This window comes from Drosophila ficusphila, unplaced genomic scaffold, assembly GCF_018152265.1.
Source record: "Drosophila ficusphila isolate 14025-0441.05 unplaced genomic scaffold, ASM1815226v1 contig_414, whole genome shotgun sequence".
Classification (NCBI taxonomy): domain Eukaryota; kingdom Metazoa; phylum Arthropoda; class Insecta; order Diptera; family Drosophilidae; genus Drosophila; species Drosophila ficusphila.
In genome coordinates, this window is record NW_025064328.1 from 16,713,203 (window position 1) to 16,736,699 (window position 23,497).

The window sequence follows — 23,497 nt, forward strand, 5'->3', positions numbered from 1 at the left end:
TGGCCGTATTAGCGACATGAGAAGATCGCGCGCCATTTGTTCGCCGAGCATTACCGATCCGGGCAATCCGGGTATCAGGCATCTGGTCTATATCGAATTGAGACATGGGAAGTGGAAGCAGATCATGCACGGGTCAATGAGTTGCGCGATTCACAAATTAGTGGAAATCATCCCAGCCCGAACCGAAGTCCCCCAAAAAGAGATGTGATTTTCGTGTTGATGCGGTTAGTTGGCATTGTTGCCATTGCCATTGCCATTGGATTTGCCATTGCTATTGCCATTGCCAGTTATTCCTGTTGTTGTGCCGGTCGTGATTTTGTTGCCCAGTTCGCCAGAAACGTTGAATTGGCTTCACCTTTTGACATGGAATCTGAAATGACGTGAAGCAACGGCCGAAGGAAGAGGAGCTCGCGCTCCTCCCCCTCCAATGGATTTCAGCTTCGGTGTCCCCGATTCTCCCTCCTCCACTTTGATTGCCAGTTAGCCATCGCAGCCCCATTCCATCCGAATCCCCATCCCAATCCCCATCCAAATCCCCATCCGAGTCCCCATCCTCCGGCAAATGCTCATTTGGTTTCGTTTCTCGTTTCGTTTCAGCTCCATTGCTCTGTGATCGAAATTATTTACCGTTGATATGGTTATGGTCAAGGCGAACGGGCAAAAATCAGAGGAAGAAGGCCAATTCTTAGGAGGTGGGAGGATCATTGGGTTACCTTGTTTTTCTCCATTGGTCCAAATAATGAGGAGGAAAACGAGGGAGATCAGTCTAGTTGGGGCAAATTAGAAAATCATGTGAACCGGAGGTAACATTTCGCTAGAAACCTTTAAAAGCATTATGGCTGTTTAATGAATTACTATATTACATATTATATTATAAATCAGTGTATGATAAATCAGTCGATGTTCTTATCGTAACTATTATTATTATTTCAATACAGGGGTTTATTTTATTTCAAAACCATATCTTTAACAATATTTTACCAAGCGAGTCTTATACGCTCCTTCTTCTCTATAACTTTGCAAACGAATGGCCTGGAAAACATTTACTGAAAACCTGGCATTCATTTGTGCATATTTTAATAAGTTTATTATAAATGCACATGACTCATGGCACTCGAAGGGGGAGGGGGAAGCGGACATGAATTTATGCATGAACGGAACGGATCGGACAGGATGGGATGGTCTAGGATCGGATCGGATTGGATCGGGTTGAATTGGATGGCAAGGGATGTGTCCTGATCGGTTTGCTGGTCATGTTCCTGCCATTTTGTGGGCTGGGCCCTCACGACAGTTGCCAGTTACCATGGTTGTGAGTGTGTGTGTGTGGTGTGACCTCCGATGCAAATGCTGATGACCTTCGTACCGCCAAGGACACACACACATGGCCACTCGGCTATCCGATCAGCGAGATATTCTAATTAGAACGCAGGCAAGTGGAAATGCGCGATGTCCGCCTCAAAAGAATATCTCGGTGTCATTTCTCAAGCCGCAAAAACCGATTCACATTAATCCTTTGATCCCAAGCAGAAAAAGTGTGTATTAGTGCTGCTCTACGATTTGTTTTTATTTTTTACACAGGGAAAAACATATAACTTTTGGTATTTCTAAAAGTAATTAATTTAGTTTAATTTACAAAACCCTAGATACATGGTGTAAAAAAAGTTTTGAACTCCTAAGCTCAAAAATCGCGATAATTTGATATTTCTTTGATTCTTTTTTGTATTTTCAGTTTTCTTTTCACCAATTTAGATCCTTTCGTACATTTTTCTTTCGGTATAGTTAAAGCTAGATGCCATGTTCATGTCGTCATCATCAGCATCATCGCTAAACTTGACGCTAAAATGGATGTGGATACACAGGAGCGGTACACACACACACACACACTCACGCACTTAGAGGCGAAGCAGAGCAAAGCGGACGAAAGGAGAGGAAGGGGAGAAGACGAGGAACCTAAGGAGGAGCAGTGAAAAGCCAAAGAGGCAACCAAAGTCCGTTGGCAAAAAGCCAAAGTCGAGGATTTCTACCAAAAGGCGAATTAAATTCCTCAATCTGGTGCCGAGTTTATTTTTAGACCAAAAACAACAAGCAACAGGAACAAGAACAGCAACTAGCAATGAAATGGGAACAGGAGGTGGAGCAGGAAGAGGAAGAGGAAGGGGGGTGGCCAGGAGAAGAAGAAGACAACGGCGACGACGCCAGGAAGACACATACACACAGATTATTCTCTATCGCTATTCTCTAACGATATTGGCTTAAATATGTGTCTCAAGAACCAGTTAATACAATTTATAGCTCTATGATAAATCAACAATTCAAATGAAAATGTTTCCAACATTTAGATTACTAAATATTTGTCATGTGTACATTTTGAACAAAATTGTATCTTTTCTTGATAAAGCTGATTTTAGTTTCAAAACAATTTAGGAACACACATAGTATTTTCCCCAGTGCAAGCCGATACACAAATACAAATGGTGAGGATCAGAAGATCAAGCTAAGAAGAAGCAGCAGCAGCCGCGAGTATAGATGGATGAATGCTGTTAAAGGCGAAGGCCATCCAATAGCCGCCTCCCCCGCCCCTTCCGTGTGGAAAATCCAGATTGTAAGGAGTCCAACTAGAAGTCGCGTCGGTCACATTAAGCTCCAATGTGCGTCGCCGTCGCAGTCGCAGTCGACGTCAGCGTCCAGCCGGCGGCAGTTTTACCATCAAAACCAAAAAAAAAATAAAAATAAGAACCCAAGCGAAGGGCCAAAATCTCGGTGCGTTGTACTTGCGATAGAATTTTCGATTGCAATGGGCACGCACAGGTTTTTAGCTGCACCACCCAGTCCACCGAGGCATCCAGCCACCGGACCCACTGGACCCACCGAACCACCATCCAAGCAAACCTCCACATCCTCCGCCGTTCAACTGGGAAATTGCGGGCAATTCATTTCCCATGACTGTTAATCACTTGGCCATTATTATATTTAGCCGAACGCGTACATAATTATAGCCCACAACCGTCGATCGGTCGATGTGTCCAATGGGGATAACTATTGGTTAAGCTAGCATTAAGCCAGAATTAAATAAGAGTGATAAAGGCCACATGGGAGTGCTCTACAAGCCGTTGAAGGGGGATAAATTATACATATATATGTACCTGGCTGGAATTTATACACAGAAGAAAAATATCTTCAATCAGGCTGCTGATACCTGACGTGCTTACAGATTTTCTTACCAGTTTTCACTGACACACATTTCTGGTCAACATCCTGCTTCACAGTCTGGCGATCTAGAGCTAATATAGGGTGTGGAATCTAAATGTGCGAAATCACAAATAATATTTGAAGTAAACTTAACTTTAAGGGCTTCCTAACATAATTTAAGTCATTATAAAAGGTAAACCAAAGCAGCTTCTAAGAAACTTGTTTGCTGATCTTTCCCTTGTAAAGTCCTCTATCCCATTCCAACGTTTCTAATTGGGGGTTAATTTCCCCTGAGCCACTTATAACTTTCGGTTATTAATAATCATTATACCAATATTTATCCTTCTCCAAGTTCTGAGGTCGATTAGAAAGCTCCAGAAGCCAGAAGCCAAAGACAGAGGAAGAAAAACCGAGAAGATGCCTTTAATTACATATGCACACATTTATCATAATTTTTGGGGGACGGAGGTGGAAAAAGGAGAAGGAGTGTAAGCTCGTGTTTTGCGGCGGGCACCCGCAGAAAAGAAATATTGTCAAAATGCAAAGCAGAAGATCATTATTACATTTCACGCTTCCAGCAAAAATAAGTAAAAGAGCCAACTGAAACCGCAGAAAGCGGCGAGTTCCACGGGCGACTCAACGTCGCGATAGCGTACCAAATTAATGGAAATGGAACCACATTGCGTCGAGGTTCATGGAAGGGGAGGGGAGGGGGGTGGTTTGGGGAAGGGGTCCGCTCAGGGGGGATGGGCGGGGGACGAACGTGCAGCGAGCCCTACAGGTAAGACTGTAGCGAAGACGAAGAAAGACCAGCAGAAAGAACCTAAAACCAAAGCGTCGTTGTGGGAGAAAGAATAAAACTAACAATGGACTGCGATGACTCGACGTCGACGTCGACGTCGAAGTCGGCGTTGGCAGAGCAGTCGACCGCGGCTCCGACTCCCATTGGAATGATGACGGCAACGTGCAGTCGGGCTTAAAGGTGTGAGTGGACACTGGAAAAAACAAAGGTACACAAATACTTTTGTATCTTGAATATCAAGCGACTCATTGTTTCTGGAAGATAAAAATGGAGAAATATTACCAGCCATAAGAATGCTTAAATTTTTGTATATATTTTTTATAACTTTTTTCAGTAGCTCAAACTTTTTTGAACACAGAAGCAACCTTTTCTTTCTGTGTACTGATATTTCGGTTTGAGCCCGCTTTTGTGTGCCTTTGGTTTATTGCGCTCTTTGTCAAGCACTGACATCGGCTCACACACACCACGAACAACAGGAAGAAGTCGCACACACACACTCAGAGCGAGGCCAATTTCCAATCACATCCATGAAATAAGCAAATAGTTGGTTCTGTCCTATTCGCCTATTTCTTCTTTCTTTTTCACGGCCTTTTCCCGTTTTGAGCCAGCAATTTCCTTCTTAAGCTAACTGCTTTCGGCACCAACCGACATTTACCAGCGCTAACTTGGCCAGAACAGAAGCTCAGCGGATCTAAAGCATTTCCAATTACCAATTCCAACTCCGGGATCCAAGGATTAACACACAAGTCGCTGCCTCTAACTCTGTATCTGCATCAGTATCTGCATCTGTGGTCGAGTGTGTGTGTGTGTTTGTGTCTGGAAGAGGAAACTGGAATCGCTGGCGTTCTGGAAGCAGCGAGTCTGATCGTTGTTCTTGGCCTCTTCGGGTTCTTCGGCTTCTTGGCTTCCCAATTCCCACTTCCATTCCCGACTTCTTGGCGGACAATCGCGGCTGCGTGATATTGGCCGGATCAGTTGAGCGATCAGTCGACGACGAAGGCTTGCAGTGAACGCGACGTGAAGTGCTGAAACTCCAACTCCAACTACCACTCTTTTTTAGAGCCGATTCGAACGCGCGTCCCCAAAAACGCTAAGAACCCGATTCGTATTCTCCGATCGTCGCCAGTGGCAATCAGATAGTGCTCCGCGCTTCCAAACAATCTAGCAAACCGAAGAAAAGATGGCCAAAATCGTTCTCTTCTGCCTGCTGAGCCTCTTGGCATGCGCTGCAGGTTAGTAAAGTCACAGAATTTTGATTGATTTTCTTTCTTCTGTTTTTATTTACTTAAAACAAACAACTTAAACTTTTAATATAGAACTCAATTCGTGCAGTAAGAGTGATAGATAATTATCCTATCTATGATTTAATGTGATTTTTAAGGGTTTTCTACGACTTTAGCTCAAAACAATTTTTTTAAAGGACCTCCAAAATATTTGTGAAGTTTTCAATTTTTAATGTGTACATACTTAATTTGAGATTGGGTTTGTGTAGTTCTTTAAAATTGTTGTGAATATATTAACATTAAATTCTTGTAAATGTTTAATATATTTATAATACATTTTTATTATGGTTAGACTTCAAAACAAACTTAGACATTAAAAAACATTTCCTTTTTTTAAAGTGCTGAATGTGCTTAAAACGTAACTACCTGCCAAGCAAATTAAACTTCTTCTCGGAACTTGAACGATATGAATAATTAAGCTTTTATCCTCAGCATCTGTAAATGCCTTGCTAATTGCCGGCTTACCTCTGTCCGTTCATGATAATTCAATCTCCGAGAAACCCCTGCAATTATTCCTACCTTCTCCCATTTAACAAGTAAACAAAAGAAGTTCCAAGGAACTGAAAAAAAGACTTATCCAGCCAAGCCTGAAAAACGGGAAAGAAAAAGATGCTGGCGAAACGAATGATGCATTCCCATCATTAAATCCGAATCAGAGTCGCAGTCATTAAGTCTGTTCGGTGTTTTTGCATCGATTCTTCAGTCTTGAGTCTCCAGCCTTCAGTCTTCAGTCTTCAGTAAATGCTGAGAGCTCTCTTCTCATCGATTACCCACCGGGGTTGTTCCCAATCCCATTCCCGTTCCCGTTCCCAATCGCAGGAAAACAGGCAAACAGGCTTTTCTTTTTATCAATTTCCCTCTGTTTATCCCAGTCGCCATCTCCATTATAATGATTTGCCTGCTAACTGGCCGGAGGGATGCTAGGTGCTAACAAATAACTAGAGTTAGCCACATCCTCCGGCAATCGCATCAGCATCAGGCACATCAGAGTCGCAGCAAACACTAGCATTGACTTTGACTGCATCATTAGAGACGTGCTAGATTCGCGATCTATCGCTGGCCAGGCGTAATTACCTTCGGAAATTATGGTGCTCGAAAGCTGGAGGGAACTTGGGTTCGCTTCGGTTCGTTTCGGTTCGGCCCGGTTTGGCTCTACACTGCCCAATTATGGGGTTGCCTATCCCGATCCCGATCCCGATCCCGATCTCGATCCCAATCCCATCCCGATTCCGATCTCGTCCCCCAGTTGAATTCACGTCCAGAGTCAGTGTCAAATTAACTGCTCGTTATCTTGTGGCTAAGTGCCAAGAACCATCTACTTTGTCTTCGAATCCGATTTAGTTTCGCCATCAGAGCTGAGCCGGGGGATTCATTTGGGAAAATTAATGCCTGAATTCAATCTGATCTCCCGAGCGCACAAGCTCAAATTGCCCCATTAAAATGAAATTTAAGAATTTCTTCTGCCCGCTTAGCTTAGCTTCTGATTTCATCGCGTGGTCATTATTCTTATTAGTCAGATGAAAATCTCGACTCCTCGGACGCATAATGAATAATTCCCCCAAAAAGTCTTTTCATTCATAAATCTTTGCTGAGACTTGCCTGTTGTCTATCATCAGACGGATCGGTCGAAGACTTTGACTTTGCTTCGTGTGTGTCTTGCATTTAAATCGCCGGAAATAATTTCATATACGAGCAGAGTACACACTTGGTGATCCGAGAGTGTGTGCGTGTGTGTGATCAAACACTGGAACTCTGTGGACGTCTAGGCCCTTTCCTATACCTTGCCATAGCCCATATCCAATATCCATCCACGACAAGTGCCATAAATGGCCAAGTGTCGAGGGTTCGTTGAGTTGAGTTGGAGAACAAAGTACTCGCACTGGTGTTTGTGTTTATCTTTTGAGCCGCTTTGTAAGGGCCAAGACACACAGATGAGCACATATATATACACCTTCGGAGAGGGCCAAGATCTTTGTCCCTCATCTACCTGTTGCCCCGAACCCGAAACCCGAAATCCAGGCCCAAAGTCACTGTCATCTTGCATTGTTCCCAGCCTCGCAGACTTCCCTCCACTTTACTTCACTTCTCGGGTCAGCGGTTACATAAGATTCGGCCGGGTCTTCTTCTGGCTCTTCGTCTCCATTTCGGGCTGACCAGCGGGCTAATTAATGTCATCAGCACCTTGGTTCCCCATTTCGGATTTCGTGTAATTAGCCGGAGGTCAGGGACCGCATAAACGCTCCTGGTCATCATCATTATTGCCATCATCATGATGAATCACGCGTCCAATTTGGGGGTCCAAAGTTTGGTTCTTCTTTGCTTTACTTTATGGAGTGGGGCCCAACGACGATGGCTAGCCACTTTTTTGGTAATCCTATTTAATGATGTTTCTGCGATTACGCATGCGATGTCCGCAGTTGAAACCGTTACCGTTTTCGCTCTTTCGGTTACGCATTGCGATTCCAATTGCGTTCGGAATTCACAGATATATGTTATAGTATGTGGGTTCATTCACCTGCTGTGAACTTGGATTGAAGACCCAAAAGTACTTATCAAAAGTCTAAAGATATCACTGAATTTATTTATATAACCTTTTGAAAGACACTATCATGGAATATGAACGACATCCTTGGTTACCCTTACAGGCCAACGCATCACGACGATCCACCTGGATGGAGTGCAGTACTTCATCAGCCGGATGAACCCCTACTCCCCGGAACTGAACTACTTCCTGGCCTACCAGTACTGCCGCTCCCTGGGCCTGCAGCTGGCCTCCTTTGAGACGAAGGAGAAGGCCGAGTCGATGACCACGTATCTGAAGAACGCCGGTTACGGCAACTACGATTTCTGGACCTCCGGCAATCGCCTGGGCACGGGCATGTTCCTATGGATGAGCACTGGTCTGCCGTTCAACGCCACCTTCGACTTCTTCGAGAACTCGGCGGACGCCATCCAGGCCGGTCTGCTCGATCCCGTCGACCATAATAGCAACACCTCTCCCCAGCGCACCGCTCGCGACAGGTAAGTAGTCCCAAAACAATATCAATTGGTAGAACTCTTGCTCTGTGCTACCTCATCAAATACCATGCTACATACTACATCGATATCCTTTCCGTTTGCTTGCTCCAATCTACAGCAGCAGTGGCGCCGAGAAGGGATGCGTGATCCTGAAGCAGCCCACTCTGAAGTGGATGCCCGAGGACTGCTCGGCCGTGAAGGACTTCATCTGCGAGCAGACCCGCTGCTACTACTACAACTACGGCAGCATCCCCGTCTCGTCGGCGCAGGGGTAAGGACACTTGACCGCGGAGCCACTCCACACAAGTCCAAAACTCCACACTACCACTACCACACGCAAAATCGAACAGATATTAAGGGCACTGATTGGAGGAGGAGCTAAGAATATTGATAATGCAATAAACAAATTATGATATAATTACGTTAATTAATTCGCTATACGAGCCGCCCGCCAGTGGCAATTAAACAAATGTCCCTAATTAAGTAAACGAAAACAAAACCACATATTTATACCAGATAAAAAGCTAAACTAAAAAAACCCAATCCAGATCAAGAGATTACGCGAGGATATCGTAATTAAACACAAGTTACTTTAGTTGACCACAAAAACACAGACACACACACACACACAATCTCAAGCAAATACACGCACACACACATTGACAGAGTGCGAATCCGCTTTCGATTCTCAAAACAGAATTTGCAAAAAGAATGAACAAATAGGTGAGCTAAACCCCAAATCGTAACCAATCTACCATAACTACACACACAATCTATATGCATACGTAAATCTAAAGACTAATGCGACTTCTTACTAACGCCACTCCAAGTTTCAAAAGCCAAGTTTCGAAAGAAAACAATTGGTTTGCCCATTTTCTCTAAGATCTACGAAAATCAACAAAAAGAACACTATTTTGTAGACGCCAATGGGATGACTCAAGCTGAGAAAGTTAATGCAATCCTTGATGATTACATAAAACCAAAATATATATTATGTTTTTTAAAAACATTTTTCCAAGAGCCTATATAAGGTATCCGTATCTGTTCTAATCGCTTTTATAGTAGGATTTCGATTGCATTGACTTCTATGATCCATCCCAAATGAGCGCCAAAAATGTATTTTGTTTGGTGGTTTGGGGCTTAGCTTCCTTAGATGTTGTATCGCTCTCGTTGTTGCTGTCGTTGTCGTTGATGAATGATGTTGTCATGATGAATTGTGCTCAACTAACTAACTTTAGCATAAGCAACTTTCGCACTAACCTCGCCCCCGAACCGCCCAGAGATCAGAACGCCTTGAACTCAACAATTTTGTTATTTTCTCTGTTAATCTCCTGCCGAACAGACGTCCCATCACCTCCACGACTCCACGGACTCCTGCCTCGCTGATGGACCTGCACGTGGCCGCCACCACCACTCCGCTGCCCCTGCTGATGTCCACCAGTGGAGCCATGTACACCGCCGCCAAGGCCAAGTCCTCGCCAGCTGGGGGTCAAAGGTTGATCGACGATTCCAGCTCACAGCAGCCGTCCTTCATGTCCTTCAAGCTCAACCACGACCGCTCGCTGCCCGACACGGACTCCACCGACGTGGATGTGGACGACCAGGAGACGGACGTGGAGACCGAGGAGCACGATGACCACGAGGCGGAGGGCGAGGGCTACGAGGAGCACGACGGCGACAACTTCGGAGAGCATGCCCGCGAACTGGGCAACGACAGCACCGACGGCGACATCAAGGAGCACGTGTTCCCCCTGAGCGACAACGAGCTCCACCCCGAGATGCACTCGATTGAGGAGGTGCAGCAGCAGTTGCAGCACCAGGATCAGGACGCGGACGCGGATGCGGAGGCGGCACCAGCCGTTCCGGCGGCGGAGGAGAACGAGGGTTCCCAGCACGATTCGGAGGCGGATGGCGAGCACGAACTGGAGGCCGAGGGCGAGACCGAGTCGGAGAACGAGTCCCAGGCGGCTCCCGTTCAGGCCAACGAACCAGTGATCCTGCCCAGCTCGACGGAGTCGCCGGCTGCCGCCATCGAAGAGCGCATCAAGCAGATCGCCCAGGACTTCCAGAAGATGACCAGCTCCCAGGAGCTGCAGCCCAAGGAGGAGCTGACCCCGCAGTCCTCGCTGTCCCTGAACGACCTGATACGCACCCTGCGACCCAACGAGCAGCAGATCATCCCGCAGATCGACTCCGACTACTCGAACGCCATGCGTGTCCTGGGCAAGCCGCTGGTGGCCAGCAACTAGGCGTGTCCCTGCCGGACGCCTCTAGCCTAAGACGTGTGTGTGTGTGTCCGTGTCCGTGTCTGTGTCTGTGTTTTTGGGTCGGGGGCTCATCCCACCGGGCATCCCGCGTTCCACTGAGGAATGGACATTTTCGAGGGCCGGCCGGACATGTCCGAAAATGACGCTTCTCTCTGAGGACCTCGATGCCAGATGACACCGGATGACCCCGCTGAAACTAACGATCCAGCAAGAGATTACAGGAGCTAAGACATTAATCTATATATTAATATATATGTATTGTATGCTTTAATTGTATGACAAACACCACAAGAAAAGGAAACTCTTGATTAATAAACGTATTAAGTAAAAAGCTCGTTGGTTTTGATGGCGGAACTCTGGGAGAATCAAGACAAACTAGTTGTTATTTTATGGTTTTCTATGTTTAGATAAACCACTGAAATGCTTGTGTTCCTGTGGATAAACTAGATTCAGAGAACTGCGAGATGACAATCTTGCTGGCAAAGTTTAATGCACTATAAAGCCAAAGATTAGGCATTAATGAAAGATCCCGGGGCACTTAAGATTCCCAAAAGCGATGCTCCATAAACCGCCATCATTAGATTTCATTCGTTGAGCCGTAAACTCTTCAATAATAGAATATAATCCTAATAACCAATAGCATCTCGAAGATGTATCTCATAACGGCTCGCCTTGACCATGGCCAAAACGCAAATCATAAACCAGTCTGGGGGATTTATTTGGCTTAGTCGAAACGAAGATGAAAGCCAATAATCGTAAATTAACTGCTAAGGCTCTAAAAAAAAGCTGAAGTGTGTGTGCCGTGTGGAATTTTATTGCATTCGCTCTCCAAAAGCCAGGGGCCGAAGAATAAATATAAATTCCTCGGTGGGCTTACATCACGCTGCCCGTGTCCATGTCCGTGTCTGCATTCAAATCTGCAAATCATCTTTCTTAATTTAAAGAGGATTCCGAGACGAAGACGAAGACGCAGACGCATCACATCAAGTTTTATGTGTGTCGGTGTCGTTCAACAATTGGATGAAGATGAAGATGGAGTTGCGACTTCAGCGGTGGCTTTGGCTTTGGCTTTGGCCACAGCTCGCATTAACCAGAAGATCCGAAAAGGGACCCCTGAAGAGAAAAAAGGAACCCGCCCCCCACTGCCCACCTGCCGCTCCATCGTGGTCTTCATCTTCATCTTCATCTTGAGCTCCACCTTCGCGCATGCGCAGACGACTGACTTCGTTTGAAGTTCTGTTGACTGATGTTGTTGCTGTTCTCCGTTTGGTTGTTGTTTCTGTTGCTGTTGCTGTTGCTCTTGCTGCTGCTGCTGCTGCTGCTCAAAGTGGTTAATGAAAGAAGCACACAGAACCAAAAACATATATAGACGTACGTACATATATGGTATGTGGCAGCAGCAGATGCCAAGACAACCTTGAAATGTATAGCAGGGTCCAACGAACGAATATAAAAAAGGTTCTTGGGTTCTTTGGTTCTTCGGTTCTTGGATTCTTGACTTTTTTTAGCCTCCGCTCTCCAAGACACCAAGAATACCCGAGAACAGTAAGTAACTGCTAACTGGGAATGCCCCGATTCGTATGAATCTCTGGGGGAATCGACAGCTCCAGAAAGCAAAAGTGCCCGATGCGAGGGTTTTATTTTTAAACAGCCAGACTTTCGAGTGCACAAATGACTTAACCGGAAGTGCAGGAAGTGTTTGCTGGAGAAAGTACCCACTTGGAGGGAATATATAAGGGAATCTGGATGGAGTACCAACATCAGTGCAAGCCAAACAGTCGCCTTGAGAACCAAATCCCCACCAAGCACACAATGAAAGTAATCCTGCTCCTGACTTTCCTGGCCACTCTGGCTCTTTCCCTAGCTTTTCCCCAGGTGGGACATGGTTCTCCTAACGGACCCAGCGGGGTAAGTACCAAATTAAACGAGTTATTAAATAAATTGTAATAAGCATAAACTCTAAAATTTTCAGCGTTTTCCTATGACCAAGAATTGGGCATCTCCTCCGGTGGATCTGAGAAAACCTATTATTTTCCTGCCAGAAGCCACGCCCATTCATGAAGCCCAGGAATCACGACCCAGACAAAGCAGACATCGCAAGAGTGGATAGATTTTGGGGAATATAAAGATATAATTTATTATAAACCTTTAAAATAGTTTACTCTTTATGCTAATTTTATAAAGTTATATTGTTGTTGAAATATATTATGTTCAGAAATTCAGATAACATATTTTCTAAAGGCATGTTGGGATTTATCCTTAGAAAGGGCTAAACATTATTCACTCTAAGTATCTAATGTACATTAAGTTACATTCTTTAGTTTGTTTTAATGGCTAAAAAAGTAAATTCATTCGATTTTAATTATTTAACAACTCAGTATTTTAACCATATGTTGCGCTTGGGCCTCTGTCAACCATAAATATGATGTGTCCCTGTAAATATTCATAACTTGTTTTGACATAATTAAGTCACATTTACCTAATTTAGATAACAAACTTGTTTTCCCAGACTGATGTGGGGATTCCCTAAGGGAATCCAAACCAGAATATATTAGATGTATTTACATTTTAAACTCTTCTTCGGATCGGAGAGGTTTCTTAATAGAAGACAGCTACTGTTTTTTGATTATATATTCCTAATTTGGCCACAAAAAGTGTTGATTGGGTGCGATTAAAATGTTAGTATGTAAATTAATATTAATATGCATGCAAAGAATAGTTTGTTGGGGTTCTAATCAATTAATGGGGTAGGCATTACGCCACATTTGATTAGTCACGACGCAGATGCAAATTAGTGGGCTCTAAAGGGCAGCCTCGAAACAAATTGGCCTAAGTCCATCACAAATGAAAGGTTGGTCGAGTTCTTGATTCATGATCGATCCGATCTGATTGATAAAGATCCTGTTTTAACGTCGCTTTGATTAAGTGGAAACGGAACTTAAGCGTGTTTGCCTTTAAGTTTAATTTTGCCCCTGCCGTGTTACTTAACTTACTCGAATTTATGAACGTTATGAACGGGTTTCGAGTGGGTTCCGGTTTTTCCTGAACAAAATGATACGTTATCACTGAGTGACTCGAAAAGGGATTAAAAGTGCTAATTGAAAACGAGAATCCACGCGACAACATTGCAGTGCACCGAGATAGAAACGCCGAAATGCGTAATCACTGCTGACAAAGATCCAAATAATCAGGATTTATGATCGTGTTATTATTGGCTCATCTGCCCCAAACTAGATTTACTTAAAATCGGTTTCAGTATTCTGCTATATTCCCATATTCAGTGCCTTCTTACAGAGCGCTAATGAAGCAAGACGAGTTCCCAAACCACTCCGGTGAATATTAGCAGTTCGCACACAACAAAACAGTTATGGCACATATAATCAACGCGTTTCGTTTCGATCTCCGTATAATTCCGAGCCACTGGACTTGGGATTTATGGATCTGATTGGATCGGGTGGGGGCGAGGTTGGCCAGTTTGTAGCCCGAAAGCCACTACTCTAATAGCTATATAAGCTCCGTCCGCCGATCGAGCCAAAAACATTTGTGTGGACTGTCCGAGCGCGTAAGGTTAGTGTCTATTGGGAAGTAAAAACTAGCGATGATCCGATCGAAAACCGGCACGTAGATATATATAGTACTCAAGTGCATCGGTTGATAAGCATCAGCGGCAATCAAGAATAATTATTTGATTGCCTACGTTAATCCCGGGAAACCAGTTGCAACCGCTTTGTCTAAGCCATTAAGCAATCGATTCTTTCCCAGATCAGAATGAAGCTTCTGTTTGTTCTTCCGCTTCTGGTGGCTGCCGTTTCTGGCCAGGGATTGTTCGGCGGAGGAGGTGGATTCGGAGGAGCATTCGGAGGAGGACTCGGAGGCGGGCTTGGCAACAATCGCTTCGCTGGAGCTATTCAAAACGCAGCAGGCACTCTTCAGAATGCTGCCAGCAACTTTGCCAGTAGTGTGCCCAAGGTGCCACTTCTGTCGAACGTCCAGAACTTTGGTGACTTCCTGGTGAGCTTTGAAGGATTGGTTACCGCAGGTTTCGGATTACAATAACAACCCGTTTACAGGCGCAATCCGGAAAGACCTACCTCAACGCCGCCGATCAGGCTCTGCACGAGGGTGCCTTCGCATCCACCAAGAACTTGGTGGAGGCTGGAAACGCCGCCTTCGCCCAAGGAGTCGCCACCTTCAAGCAGGCCGTGAATGCCTTCGCCGACTTGACCCACGCCGAGTTCCTGAAGCAGTTGACCGGTCTGAAGAGGGACCCCGCTGCTAAGTAAGTTCCTTCTTTTTGAATCCTTTCTTTATTAGATTTACTCGATAGAGGAAATCGATAATGGTACTTGATTTCAAATTTTATAAATAAGATTAAAGGGTTGTAAAGTTGCCATTTTTAATTGTTATGCAACTTACTTTTTTTTCGTTCCAGAGCCCGTGCTGCCGCCAGTTTGAAGGAGGTCAGCCTGCCCGATCAGCCCGTTCCGGATTCCTTTGACTGGCGCGAGCACGGAGGTGTCACTCCTGTTAAGTTCCAGGGCACTTGTGGATCCTGCTGGGCCTTCGCCACCACGGGAGCCATCGAAGGTCACACCTTCCGCAAGACAGGCAGCTTGCCAGTTCTCTCCGAGCAGAATCTGGTCGATTGTGGCCCAGTTGAGGACTTTGGCCTGAATGGCTGCGACGGTGGTTTCCAGGAGGCCGCCTTCTGCTTCATCGATGAAGTGCAGAAGGGCGTCTCCCAGGCTGGAGGCTATCCCTACATCGACAACAAGGGCACGTGCAGCTACGATGGCAGCCAGTCGGGAGCCGTCCTTAAGGGATTCGCCGCCATTCCGCCCAAGGATGAGGAGCAAATGAAGAAGGTGGTGGCCACCTTGGGCCCTTTGGCCTGCTCTCTGAATGGCCTGGAGACGTTGAAGAACTACGCCGGCGGCATCTACAACGACGATGAGTGCAACAAGGACGAGCCGAACCACTCTGTTCTGGTCGTGGGTTACGGATCGGAGAACGGACAGGATTACTGGATCATCAAGAATTCGTGGGACGACACCTGGGGCGAGAAGGGATATTTCCGCCTGCCGCGCGGAAAGAACTACTGTTTCATCGCCGACGAGTGCTCCTATCCTGTGGTTTAAGATTAATGTCAGAGAAATGTTACTAATATGACAGCAACTTTCGTGGAGATGTTGCTAATGTTATTAAGTAAAATTTAATAAAATCTTTTCTGTTAATAAATTAAGCGGTTCACGGACTCGAGCAGCAAAAAACAAACAAGTTATCATGATTAACGATGTTTTAATTAATTTTTAGCTTGACATTGTGCTAATTTCAGTGATAATTAAAATACAGGTATTTTTTTATGGTACAAATCGAAACTAGTATCAAGCCGTTGCTAATTTCTACATATAAACCCAGAACAGCCTTACCTGCTCTAAATTTAAGCTTGGGTATATGTATTATTAAACTTTTTTTGAATATTTTTAATTTAACGGAAATAATTTCAAATAAGAATCCTCGCGGTAAAAATCGGACTCCTGCTATATGGTTACACTAAACAAGGGATTTAAGGGTCACACTTAAATGGGAATTTCTATGGTCACACGGCATCAGCTCCAACAACAATAATAGAAATAAATTAAATCAATTGGGCGAATTAAACTATTTTAGTCGCTGCGTGACTGGAGGGAACTTGATGAGAAGCAGGAGGGGATTGCCGTGACGAATGGCGGCAGTGCGTCCCATGGAAGGCCAACGCGCAAACGTGTTCCTGCAGGTGTGTCCGCTTCGGCCGCGACGTTCTGATCAGAAGAGACCAGCCCACTTTTGGGAAAGTGGGCGTTGACACCAGCGAACCGCGAATCCAAAGCGCCGGATCACATCACCTTTCCCCTGTGTGCCCCAATGTGTGTGCTAATCGAGGTTTCCCCTTGACCCTTCCATTCCAGAAATGTACGCGATAGAGCATGTGCATTGCGACTAATCCAAAGAGTCCCCCTGTGGTCATAACGCAACAATAACCAACCCAGAGCAATCCCAGGAAAGGTCCTACTCACCAGAGATTCCGAATCCCACCACCCACCCTTAACCATGGACGAAGACATCCTGAACGCTGTGGAGTCCCTTTTCGGCAAGGATGTAAAGATTGTTGACTGCGAAACATCCTCGTCGCTGCAGCAGGAGGAGGTCCTGCTGGTCAACGGAGTGCCCGTCAAGTTGGATGGCCTGCCGGCGGACGATGCGAGTGCCATCAAGGCTGCTTTGCTGGACGGTCAAATGCCCTCAGTGGAGCACCTTAACCAGCTGCTGTTCCGCGCCGGATTAGCACAACAGCCCATCGAGGTGGAGACTTCGTTGACCGTTAAATCGTCACTCACCACTACGGAGGAGGTGCTGGTTTCCCGCAACGGGCAGATTCTGGACGAGCGCACCGTGGAGACAAAGGAGAACTTTAATCATCAGTCTCACCAGAAGGAAATATGGCACCCTGTCAAACAACATACGGCACTGGCACGTGCCACTCCAGAAAATGCCCTCAAATACCGAACCACTTCGAATTCCACATTCGCCTCGCAGGCCTCGGACTCGGACGGTCGCCCGGCTGATCCCTTGGGCCGCCAGCTGAACCAAACCTTCTCGAATGCATCTCTTATGTCCAGCAGCTCGGCCATCACTGGATCCGACCAGGTCATCGGATCCGTTTCATCCACAACAATTGGGGACAAGAGCTCGAATATAAGCAGTTGCGACTCCGGACATGATGGCCTTTTCCACAGCGTGTCCATGAGTGCGCCCTGGTCGCATCCTCGCGATACTCTGACAGACTCCATGTACTGCGACATTCCCAGCTCCGCAGACGAGGCAGATGCGGTGTCTATCCTGGTAGGTCCTAAAGTTGTACCATATACCTGATTAACAAATTCCTTCCTGCTTTAGAACACCCAATTGCAGATCACAGAGCCATCCGATTGCCAAACACCGCCAGTTTACGCCAAAGACATGCCCAAGGAGGGCAGCCTGGACTCGCTAGTCAGCCTGCTAATCAGTGGAAATGAGGAGGATGTGGAGTTTGCCTTTTTCACATCGGCCCGTTTGTTTTCTCCACCTCATGAGCTGCTTTCCAAAATCATTGCCAAGTGCCAGGGCAAGGAGGAAATTCTACTCCGTCTGCTTAACCACTGGCTCAAAGTCTGTCCAGGCGACTTTTGCCTTGAAATAGTGCTCCAAAAGCTGGAAAAGAAGCGGGAAGTCAAGGGAATGGCTGCTTTTTTGGAAGGCGTTCCGCAATCCCTGGCTCTAAGGGCCGAAAAGGGAAGAAGTCAATTACAGTATTTGGTGATCAAGCAATCTTCTGCCAGCTCCTTGGGACGTCAGAGCAGTATTAAGTCTCTTAAACGGTTTGCAGCCAATGTGTACAAAACGGACAATGTGCTAAACAATTGCAGCAGTGCCTTTGAGTTGGCACACCAACTGTATGCCATTGAGTACGCATATCTGTCACAAATACGCCTTGAAGAGTTTGTGGAAATGCTAGAAAAGGATGAGCTAAAGTCCTGCATGACTCAAACCAAGGCTGGCACCTTGGGTTCAAATCGCTCTATCCAGGTGACAATTGACAGCTATGTGCAATGGTTTAACCACCTGAGCTTCTTCACTGCCACGGAAATTCTTAAGGTAAGAGATTGTGATATAAAATGTATTTACTAATGAACTAATAATTTTTCCCTCCAGCTGGGCAAAAAGTCTCAGAGAGCACAAATGATTGACTTCTGGGTAGAAACAGCTCTGGAATGTTTCAACACAGGCAACTTTAACAGCTTGATGGCCATTCTTACTGCATTAAACATAACTGCCATAGCACGCCTAAAGAAAACGGTGGGTTTTTTTTTTACTTTGACGTGAAAACATTTTTTCAACAAATATTTGTAGTGGTCAAAAGTGCAGACGACTAAGTTCGAGGGCTTGGAGCATCAAATGGACCCCAGTTCAAACTTTCTTAACTACCGATCCACCATGAAGGCAGCTGTTTGGCGTTCGGAAAGGGAAATGGCGAACAAAATAGAGCGCGCCATAATTCCCTTCTTTTCGCTGTTTCTCAAGGATTTGCATGCCATCAACGAGAGCCACCAAACAAAGTGAGTTTGATTTTGTTAATGGTTAACTAAGACTAGAAAATTACCAAAACCCCTTGCAGATTGGCCAACGGCAACCTTAACTTTGAGAAGTGCCTACTTTTGGGCACCCAACTGAGAAACTTCAGCAAGTGGCAACGACTGGAGTGTCCCTATGAGCAGCTGGCGAATGTGGTATCTTATCTTCTTAAGGCGGAGGTGCTAACGGAGGATCTTCTCATGAAGGCCTCTTACGAGTGCGAACCGCCTGAAAACGGCGAGGAAAAGGATCACTACAAAACTTTGAAGGCGGGGAAGAAACCGAACACATAATCACCAATCATTAACGACAATCCTCGGGATAGTGCAACATAACATACAAAAGCATATAAAAAAACAATGCAATAAGCCTCGCACACTTTCGTTGGCGTTCCATAATCACATTTTGCATTTGTATCGCGTTAAAACAGTAACAATAATAATTCTTACACTTCCATTGTGTTTGTTAATTTGTACTTAAGCTTAGACGACGATATATATTTATTTGCAACCGATTTATATATACAAGTGACGGGCATTTAATTAGAAACACCAAAAATATGCATACAATTACTAAAGTAATGTTTTAAATGTTGTATTTTAGCAGTTAAATACCCCCCGAAAATACACAAAAATAAAAGACTTCGAATAAGCCCGTGTATTTTCTATCGAATTGTGGCGAACTTCTGAAAATCAACGGTTCCAAACTTCCCGAACAGCTCCAGAGGATAATGCTTACCCTCGACGGGCGCATGGATGCGGATTTGACGCATGTGGGTGTCCCGCCCGTTCTGATGGTTAGAGATCACAGCGATCTGCAGCATGAAGGTGCGAATGGACTTGACGTTCCCATCCTTAATGGGTATCTGCACCCAGCCGGTGGGCTCGGTGAGGTCCATTACCTGCAGCTCCTGCAAATCGTTAAAGTTGGTACCGGAACGGATGGAGATCCTGGATGGAGTGTAACTTTCGTCCAGTTTGTAGTCCGTGTATATGTAAATTTGGCTTATGTTGGTGCGCTTATGAAACTGAATGTTGACCAAGTGGGGCAGCTGTCCATCTGACTGCCAGTAGGTGTCCATAATGTTATCTCGCAGACGTTCCACGCCGAAACCTGCAAACCAGGGACTAACATTAAGTTTTGTGGAGGATTAGGACAGCAAAAATTACCCGGCTTGCAGGAGGACAGGCTCCAAACAGCCTGAGCGCCCACTTCCCGCACAAACCCAAGGCGCTCCTCAGCCAAAGGATCTTCTTCATTGCTGGGAAGCGGATTGGCAGTGATATCCAAGTCCATTGATGCCGCCATTGGTAAATAAAATAAAGCCTCTTCCTAAAATTAATAATAATAAAAACTGCTTGCTGCACTGCTTAAAGACGCACAAATCAGCTGTCAGCTTAGTCGGTTCACCACTATTTTATGCTTTGGTCACACTGCTCGGCCCATGTGCGATATAGTCAACAGATTTTTTAAAATAAACAAAAATGGTTCGGAAACTTAAATTTCACGAGCAGAAGCTGCTTAAAAAGGTAGACTTTATCACCTGGAAGGTAGACAACAGCGCTAAGGAGAACAAGATTCTTAGACGTTTTCACATACAAAAAAGAGAGGACTACACCAAGTGAGTGAACATCATGAACTAAAAAATTCAACAAAAATAAAACATTTAAAACAATTTTTAGGTACAACAAGTTGTCCAGGGAGATACGGGAACTTGCCGAAAAGATTGCGAAGTTGGAACCCTCAGAGCCCTTCAAGGCGGAGGCCACTACCATGCTGCTAAATAAGTTGCACGCCATGGGAGTTTCCAACGATCAGCTAACTTTGCAAACGGCGGCCAAAATATCTGCCAGTCACTTCTGCCGGCGCCGCCTGCCAGTAATCATGGTTAAACGTAGGTGTTATTTTATGAAGTATTAAGGTGTTCTTTTACCTAAATTCTCCCGTTGTAGTGCGTATGTCAGAGCACCTGAAAGCCGCCACAGACCTCATTGAACACGGGCACGTCCGTGTGGGTCCAGAAATGATCAAGGATCCCGCCTTCTTAGTATCCAGAAACCTCGAAGACTTCGTCACTTGGGTGGATGGCTCCAAGATCAAAGAGCATGTTCTCCGCTACAATGATCTTCGCGATGATTTCCAGATGTAGATTATATTTTCATTACCTCCTTTTGTAGAATAAGAACACTACTTTAACTTTAATTCAATAAAACCAACAGCAAATTTGTTAAATAATCATGTTCAATAACTTTATTACATTTTATATAATAATGTTTAGATCTCATTAATATTCATTATTACGGACCAAATTGCGCCAAGGGCACAACTGCGTCGACTTGCACGAACATATACATACAGTGGCTCGCAGCTTATTTCGTGCAGTTACCTAAAAAAAGTTCAAATCGTTATTCCTGCTAAACTAAAAAAGATAACTGAAAAATTTAAACGCAGTATTTTAATATGGAATATTAACTTATTTATTGAACGAAAGCGATTTTCTTAATCATAAAAACAAAAAAATTATTTAATAAAAACAAAATGTACAGGGTTTTCGATGCCGCAGCTTATTTCGTGCAGCAGATTCTACTTAACTTATTATTAGTAATTTAACAGATACGGTTTTGTATGTCCATTTTTCTGGTTCAGGACATCTTTGAGATGATTTCCCATGGAGCAAAATAACTTTTTAGTGGTTTCCAGTGGAATTTTTTGCCATTCTTCCATAAGAACAGTTTTCAGGTCGTTTTTGTTCGAAATCTTCCTCTTCCTTATAGCGATGTCCAATATTTCCCAAAAATTTTCGATCTCATTTAAATCTGGAGACTGTGCTGGCGTTATAACGACATGTGGGCAGTTCCAGGTAACCCAAGACTTCACAATTCCTGCTGAATGCTTCGGATCGTTGTCCTGGTAAAATCGAAAACGATCGCGTTTGCCCAGTTTTTTAGCAGTTTGCAGTAGGTTATCCTCTAAAATGTTGAGGTACATTGTGGCGTCCTTGATGCCATCCATGAAAATGACTTTGCCCATGCCAGAGGCTGCCTTACAGGCCCAAACCATGGCCTGACCAGCGCCATGTTTGACCGTAGATTTCAGGTGCTTATTTTCAAACTCTGTATTTGGTCGCCGCCACACAAATTGTCGTCCATCTGAACCAAAAATGTTACATTTTGACTCGTCAGCAAAAATGAAGTCATCCCAGATCAAAATTAGTGAAAGTATGTGCTCCTGTGACCAAATACAGAGTTTGAAAATAAGCACCTGAAATCTACGGTCAAACATGGCGCTGGTCAGGCCATGGTTTGGGCCTGTAAGGCAGCCTCTGGCATGGGCAAAGTCATTTTCATGGATGGCATCAAGGACGCCACAATGTACCTCAACATTTTAGAGGATAACCTACTGCAAACTGCTAAAAAACTGGGCAAACGCGATCGTTTTCGATTTTACCAGGACAACGATCCGAAGCATTCAGCAGGAATTGTGAAGTCTTGGGTTACCTGGAACTGCCCACATGTCGTTATAACGCCAGCACAGTCTCCAGATTTAAATGAGATCGAAAATTTTTGGGAAATATTGGACATCGCTATAAGGAAGAGGAAGATTTCGAACAAAAACGACCTGAAAACTGTTCTTATGGAAGAATGGCAAAAATTCCACTGGAAACCACTAAAAAGTTATTTTGCTCCATGGGAAATCATCTCAAAGATGTCCTGAACCAGAAAAATGGACATACAAAACCGTATCTGTTAAATTACTAATAATAAGTTAAGTAGAATCTGCTGCACGAAATAAGCTGCGGCATCGAAAAACCCTGTACATTTTGTTTTTATTAAATAATTTTTTTGTTTTTATGATTAAGAAAATCGCTTTCGTTCAATAAATAAGTTAATATTCCATATTAAAATACTGCGTTTAAATTTTTCAGTTATCTTTTTTAGTTTAGCAGGAATAACGATTTGAACTTTTTTTAGGTAACTGCACGAAATAAGCTGCGAGCCACTGTAATTATTTTAACCTGATCCCCCGAATTACAGATCTGCTCGGAATCTATTGTAATGGCGGTTCATAGTTGGATTATGATCTATTAGTTTTTACCCTCACTTCGCTAGCTAACGTCAATCGTTAAAATACAATGCGGCGTGTTAAAGTAATATCATTTTTTGGAAACAAGAGAGCCAGCGGATGTACACAATAAATTATAGAATACCAGCGTGGATTGATCGATCGCTTTATTTATAAAACAGGATGAGTGCGGTTAGGGTTTAAGGTGCAGGCAGGTGCATCAAACGGTTGAGCGGTCTAAAAAGTGTTTTTCAACAGAGCTAAAAGTAAGTGATGGCAGTTACACAAGTCAATTCCAGCCAGCCTCAACTTAAGAAGCAAATGCATTCGAAATGGTTCTAATCGTTAGAAGTGCAATACAATTTGTGAAGTTTTTAGAGTCTGACTGCTCGTCGTGCATCTGACTTTGCAAAAAGGAATCTAAAAGAGCAATGGATTTCCGTTTCAGCAGTCAAAAGTCTTTTTCTTGTTGTATAGATATAGTTATCTTTAAATATTAGTTGTATTATTCCTTTTTAAATACGCATAAAAAGTAAATATTAATTAGTGTTAAAATAAATAGCTAGTGGCATTAAAATTAGTGTCGACTTTGGCTGCGGCCCATACACGATTTCATTTCCGCCTGCCCAAGGCCATGAAAAATTTCACATGAATAACTTCATAACAATATAAAACAAATTAATAAAAGGGATTTTCTACATTTGTTCCTCATTCTTGATTAGCGG

General features: G+C 44.4%; 6 protein-coding genes across 8 annotated transcripts; 5 read left to right on the forward strand and 1 right to left on the reverse strand.

The window, feature by feature from the left end:
- Positions 1-4,627: 4,627 nt before the first annotated feature.
- On the forward strand, positions 4,628-10,890 carry LOC108094051. Of its 3 annotated transcripts, none has more exons than XM_017194487.2 (4): positions 4,628-5,223; positions 7,920-8,295; positions 8,414-8,563; positions 9,635-10,890. In XM_017194487.2, the coding sequence occupies exons 1-4, from the start codon at positions 5,172-5,174 to the stop codon at positions 10,539-10,541; spliced, it is 1,485 nt and encodes a 494-aa protein (XP_017049976.1). In that variant the 5' UTR covers positions 4,628-5,171; the 3' UTR covers positions 10,542-10,890. The 3 variants fall into 3 exon arrangements, with proteins under 3 accessions (XP_017049976.1, XP_017049975.1, XP_017049977.1); XM_017194486.2 differs by having other exon boundaries at positions 4,630-5,223; positions 8,411-8,563; XM_017194488.1 differs by lacking the exons at positions 4,628-5,223; positions 7,920-8,295; positions 8,414-8,563 and adding an exon at positions 8,570-9,015.
- Positions 10,891-12,371: 1,481 nt separating this feature from the next.
- LOC108093693 lies at positions 12,372-12,669 on the forward strand. The gene is made up of 2 exons (XM_017193872.1): positions 12,372-12,467; positions 12,532-12,669. The coding sequence occupies exons 1-2, from the start codon at positions 12,372-12,374 to the stop codon at positions 12,667-12,669; spliced, it is 234 nt and encodes a 77-aa protein (XP_017049361.1).
- A 1,399-nt stretch (positions 12,670-14,068) lies between these two features.
- On the forward strand, positions 14,069-15,836 carry LOC108094060 (procathepsin L). The gene is made up of 4 exons (XM_017194500.2): positions 14,069-14,126; positions 14,322-14,570; positions 14,630-14,838; positions 14,992-15,836. Exons 2-4 carry the CDS (start codon positions 14,328-14,330, stop codon positions 15,695-15,697), a joined length of 1,158 nt encoding a protein of 385 aa, XP_017049989.1. The 5' UTR covers positions 14,069-14,126; positions 14,322-14,327; the 3' UTR covers positions 15,698-15,836.
- Positions 15,837-16,151: 315 nt separating this feature from the next.
- On the forward strand, positions 16,152-19,361 carry LOC108093989 (ras-GEF domain-containing family member 1B). Its single transcript, XM_017194401.2, has 6 exons — positions 16,152-16,335; positions 16,508-17,441; positions 17,496-18,233; positions 18,291-18,434; positions 18,489-18,694; positions 18,754-19,361. Exons 2-6 carry the CDS (start codon positions 16,650-16,652, stop codon positions 19,001-19,003), a joined length of 2,130 nt encoding a protein of 709 aa, XP_017049890.1. The 5' UTR covers positions 16,152-16,335; positions 16,508-16,649; the 3' UTR covers positions 19,004-19,361.
- LOC108093990 (anaphase-promoting complex subunit 10) lies at positions 19,193-20,096 on the reverse strand. Its single transcript, XM_017194402.2, has 2 exons — positions 19,880-20,096; positions 19,193-19,823 (listed from the first exon to the last, which is right to left on the reverse strand). Exons 1-2 carry the CDS (start codon positions 20,016-20,018, stop codon positions 19,375-19,377), a joined length of 588 nt encoding a protein of 195 aa, XP_017049891.1. The 5' UTR covers positions 20,019-20,096; the 3' UTR covers positions 19,193-19,374.
- Positions 20,097-20,118: 22 nt separating this feature from the next.
- LOC108093992 (U3 small nucleolar ribonucleoprotein protein IMP3) lies at positions 20,119-20,945 on the forward strand. The gene is made up of 3 exons (XM_017194403.2): positions 20,119-20,331; positions 20,393-20,604; positions 20,663-20,945. The coding sequence occupies exons 1-3, from the start codon at positions 20,195-20,197 to the stop codon at positions 20,857-20,859; spliced, it is 546 nt and encodes a 181-aa protein (XP_017049892.1). The 5' UTR covers positions 20,119-20,194; the 3' UTR covers positions 20,860-20,945.
- The last annotated feature ends 2,552 nt before the right edge of the window (positions 20,946-23,497 follow it).

Coding starts and splice junctions, on each gene's coding strand:
- LOC108094060 (XM_017194500.2), top strand. CDS start 14,328: ATGAAGCTTCTGTTTGTTCTTCCGCTTCTGGTGGCTGCCGTTTCTGGC. Junction 14,571..14,629: donor AGAACTTTGGTGACTTCCTG/GTGAGCTTTGAA, acceptor ACCCGTTTACAG/GCGCAATCCGGAAAGACCTA. Junction 14,839..14,991: donor AAGAGGGACCCCGCTGCTAA/GTAAGTTCCTTC, acceptor TTTTCGTTCCAG/AGCCCGTGCTGCCGCCAGTT.
- LOC108093693 (XM_017193872.1), top strand. CDS start 12,372: ATGAAAGTAATCCTGCTCCTGACTTTCCTGGCCACTCTGGCTCTTTCC. Junction 12,468..12,531: donor CTCCTAACGGACCCAGCGGG/GTAAGTACCAAA, acceptor TAAAATTTTCAG/CGTTTTCCTATGACCAAGAA.
- LOC108093990 (XM_017194402.2), bottom strand. CDS start 20,018: ATGGCGGCATCAATGGACTTGGATATCACTGCCAATCCGCTTCCCAGC. Junction 19,824..19,879: donor CCTGTCCTCCTGCAAGCCGG/GTAATTTTTGCT, acceptor CCTGGTTTGCAG/GTTTCGGCGTGGAACGTCTG.
- LOC108093992 (XM_017194403.2), top strand. CDS start 20,195: ATGGTTCGGAAACTTAAATTTCACGAGCAGAAGCTGCTTAAAAAGGTA. Junction 20,332..20,392: donor AAAAGAGAGGACTACACCAA/GTGAGTGAACAT, acceptor AACAATTTTTAG/GTACAACAAGTTGTCCAGGG. Junction 20,605..20,662: donor GCCAGTAATCATGGTTAAAC/GTAGGTGTTATT, acceptor CTCCCGTTGTAG/TGCGTATGTCAGAGCACCTG.
- LOC108093989 (XM_017194401.2), top strand. CDS start 16,650: ATGGACGAAGACATCCTGAACGCTGTGGAGTCCCTTTTCGGCAAGGAT. Junction 17,442..17,495: donor CAGATGCGGTGTCTATCCTG/GTAGGTCCTAAA, acceptor TTCCTGCTTTAG/AACACCCAATTGCAGATCAC. Junction 18,695..18,753: donor AACGAGAGCCACCAAACAAA/GTGAGTTTGATT, acceptor AACCCCTTGCAG/ATTGGCCAACGGCAACCTTA.
- LOC108094051 (XM_017194486.2), top strand. CDS start 5,172: ATGGCCAAAATCGTTCTCTTCTGCCTGCTGAGCCTCTTGGCATGCGCT. Junction 5,224..7,919: donor CCTCTTGGCATGCGCTGCAG/GTTAGTAAAGTC, acceptor TTACCCTTACAG/GCCAACGCATCACGACGATC. Junction 8,564..9,634: donor CCCGTCTCGTCGGCGCAGGG/GTAAGGACACTT, acceptor CCTGCCGAACAG/ACGTCCCATCACCTCCACGA.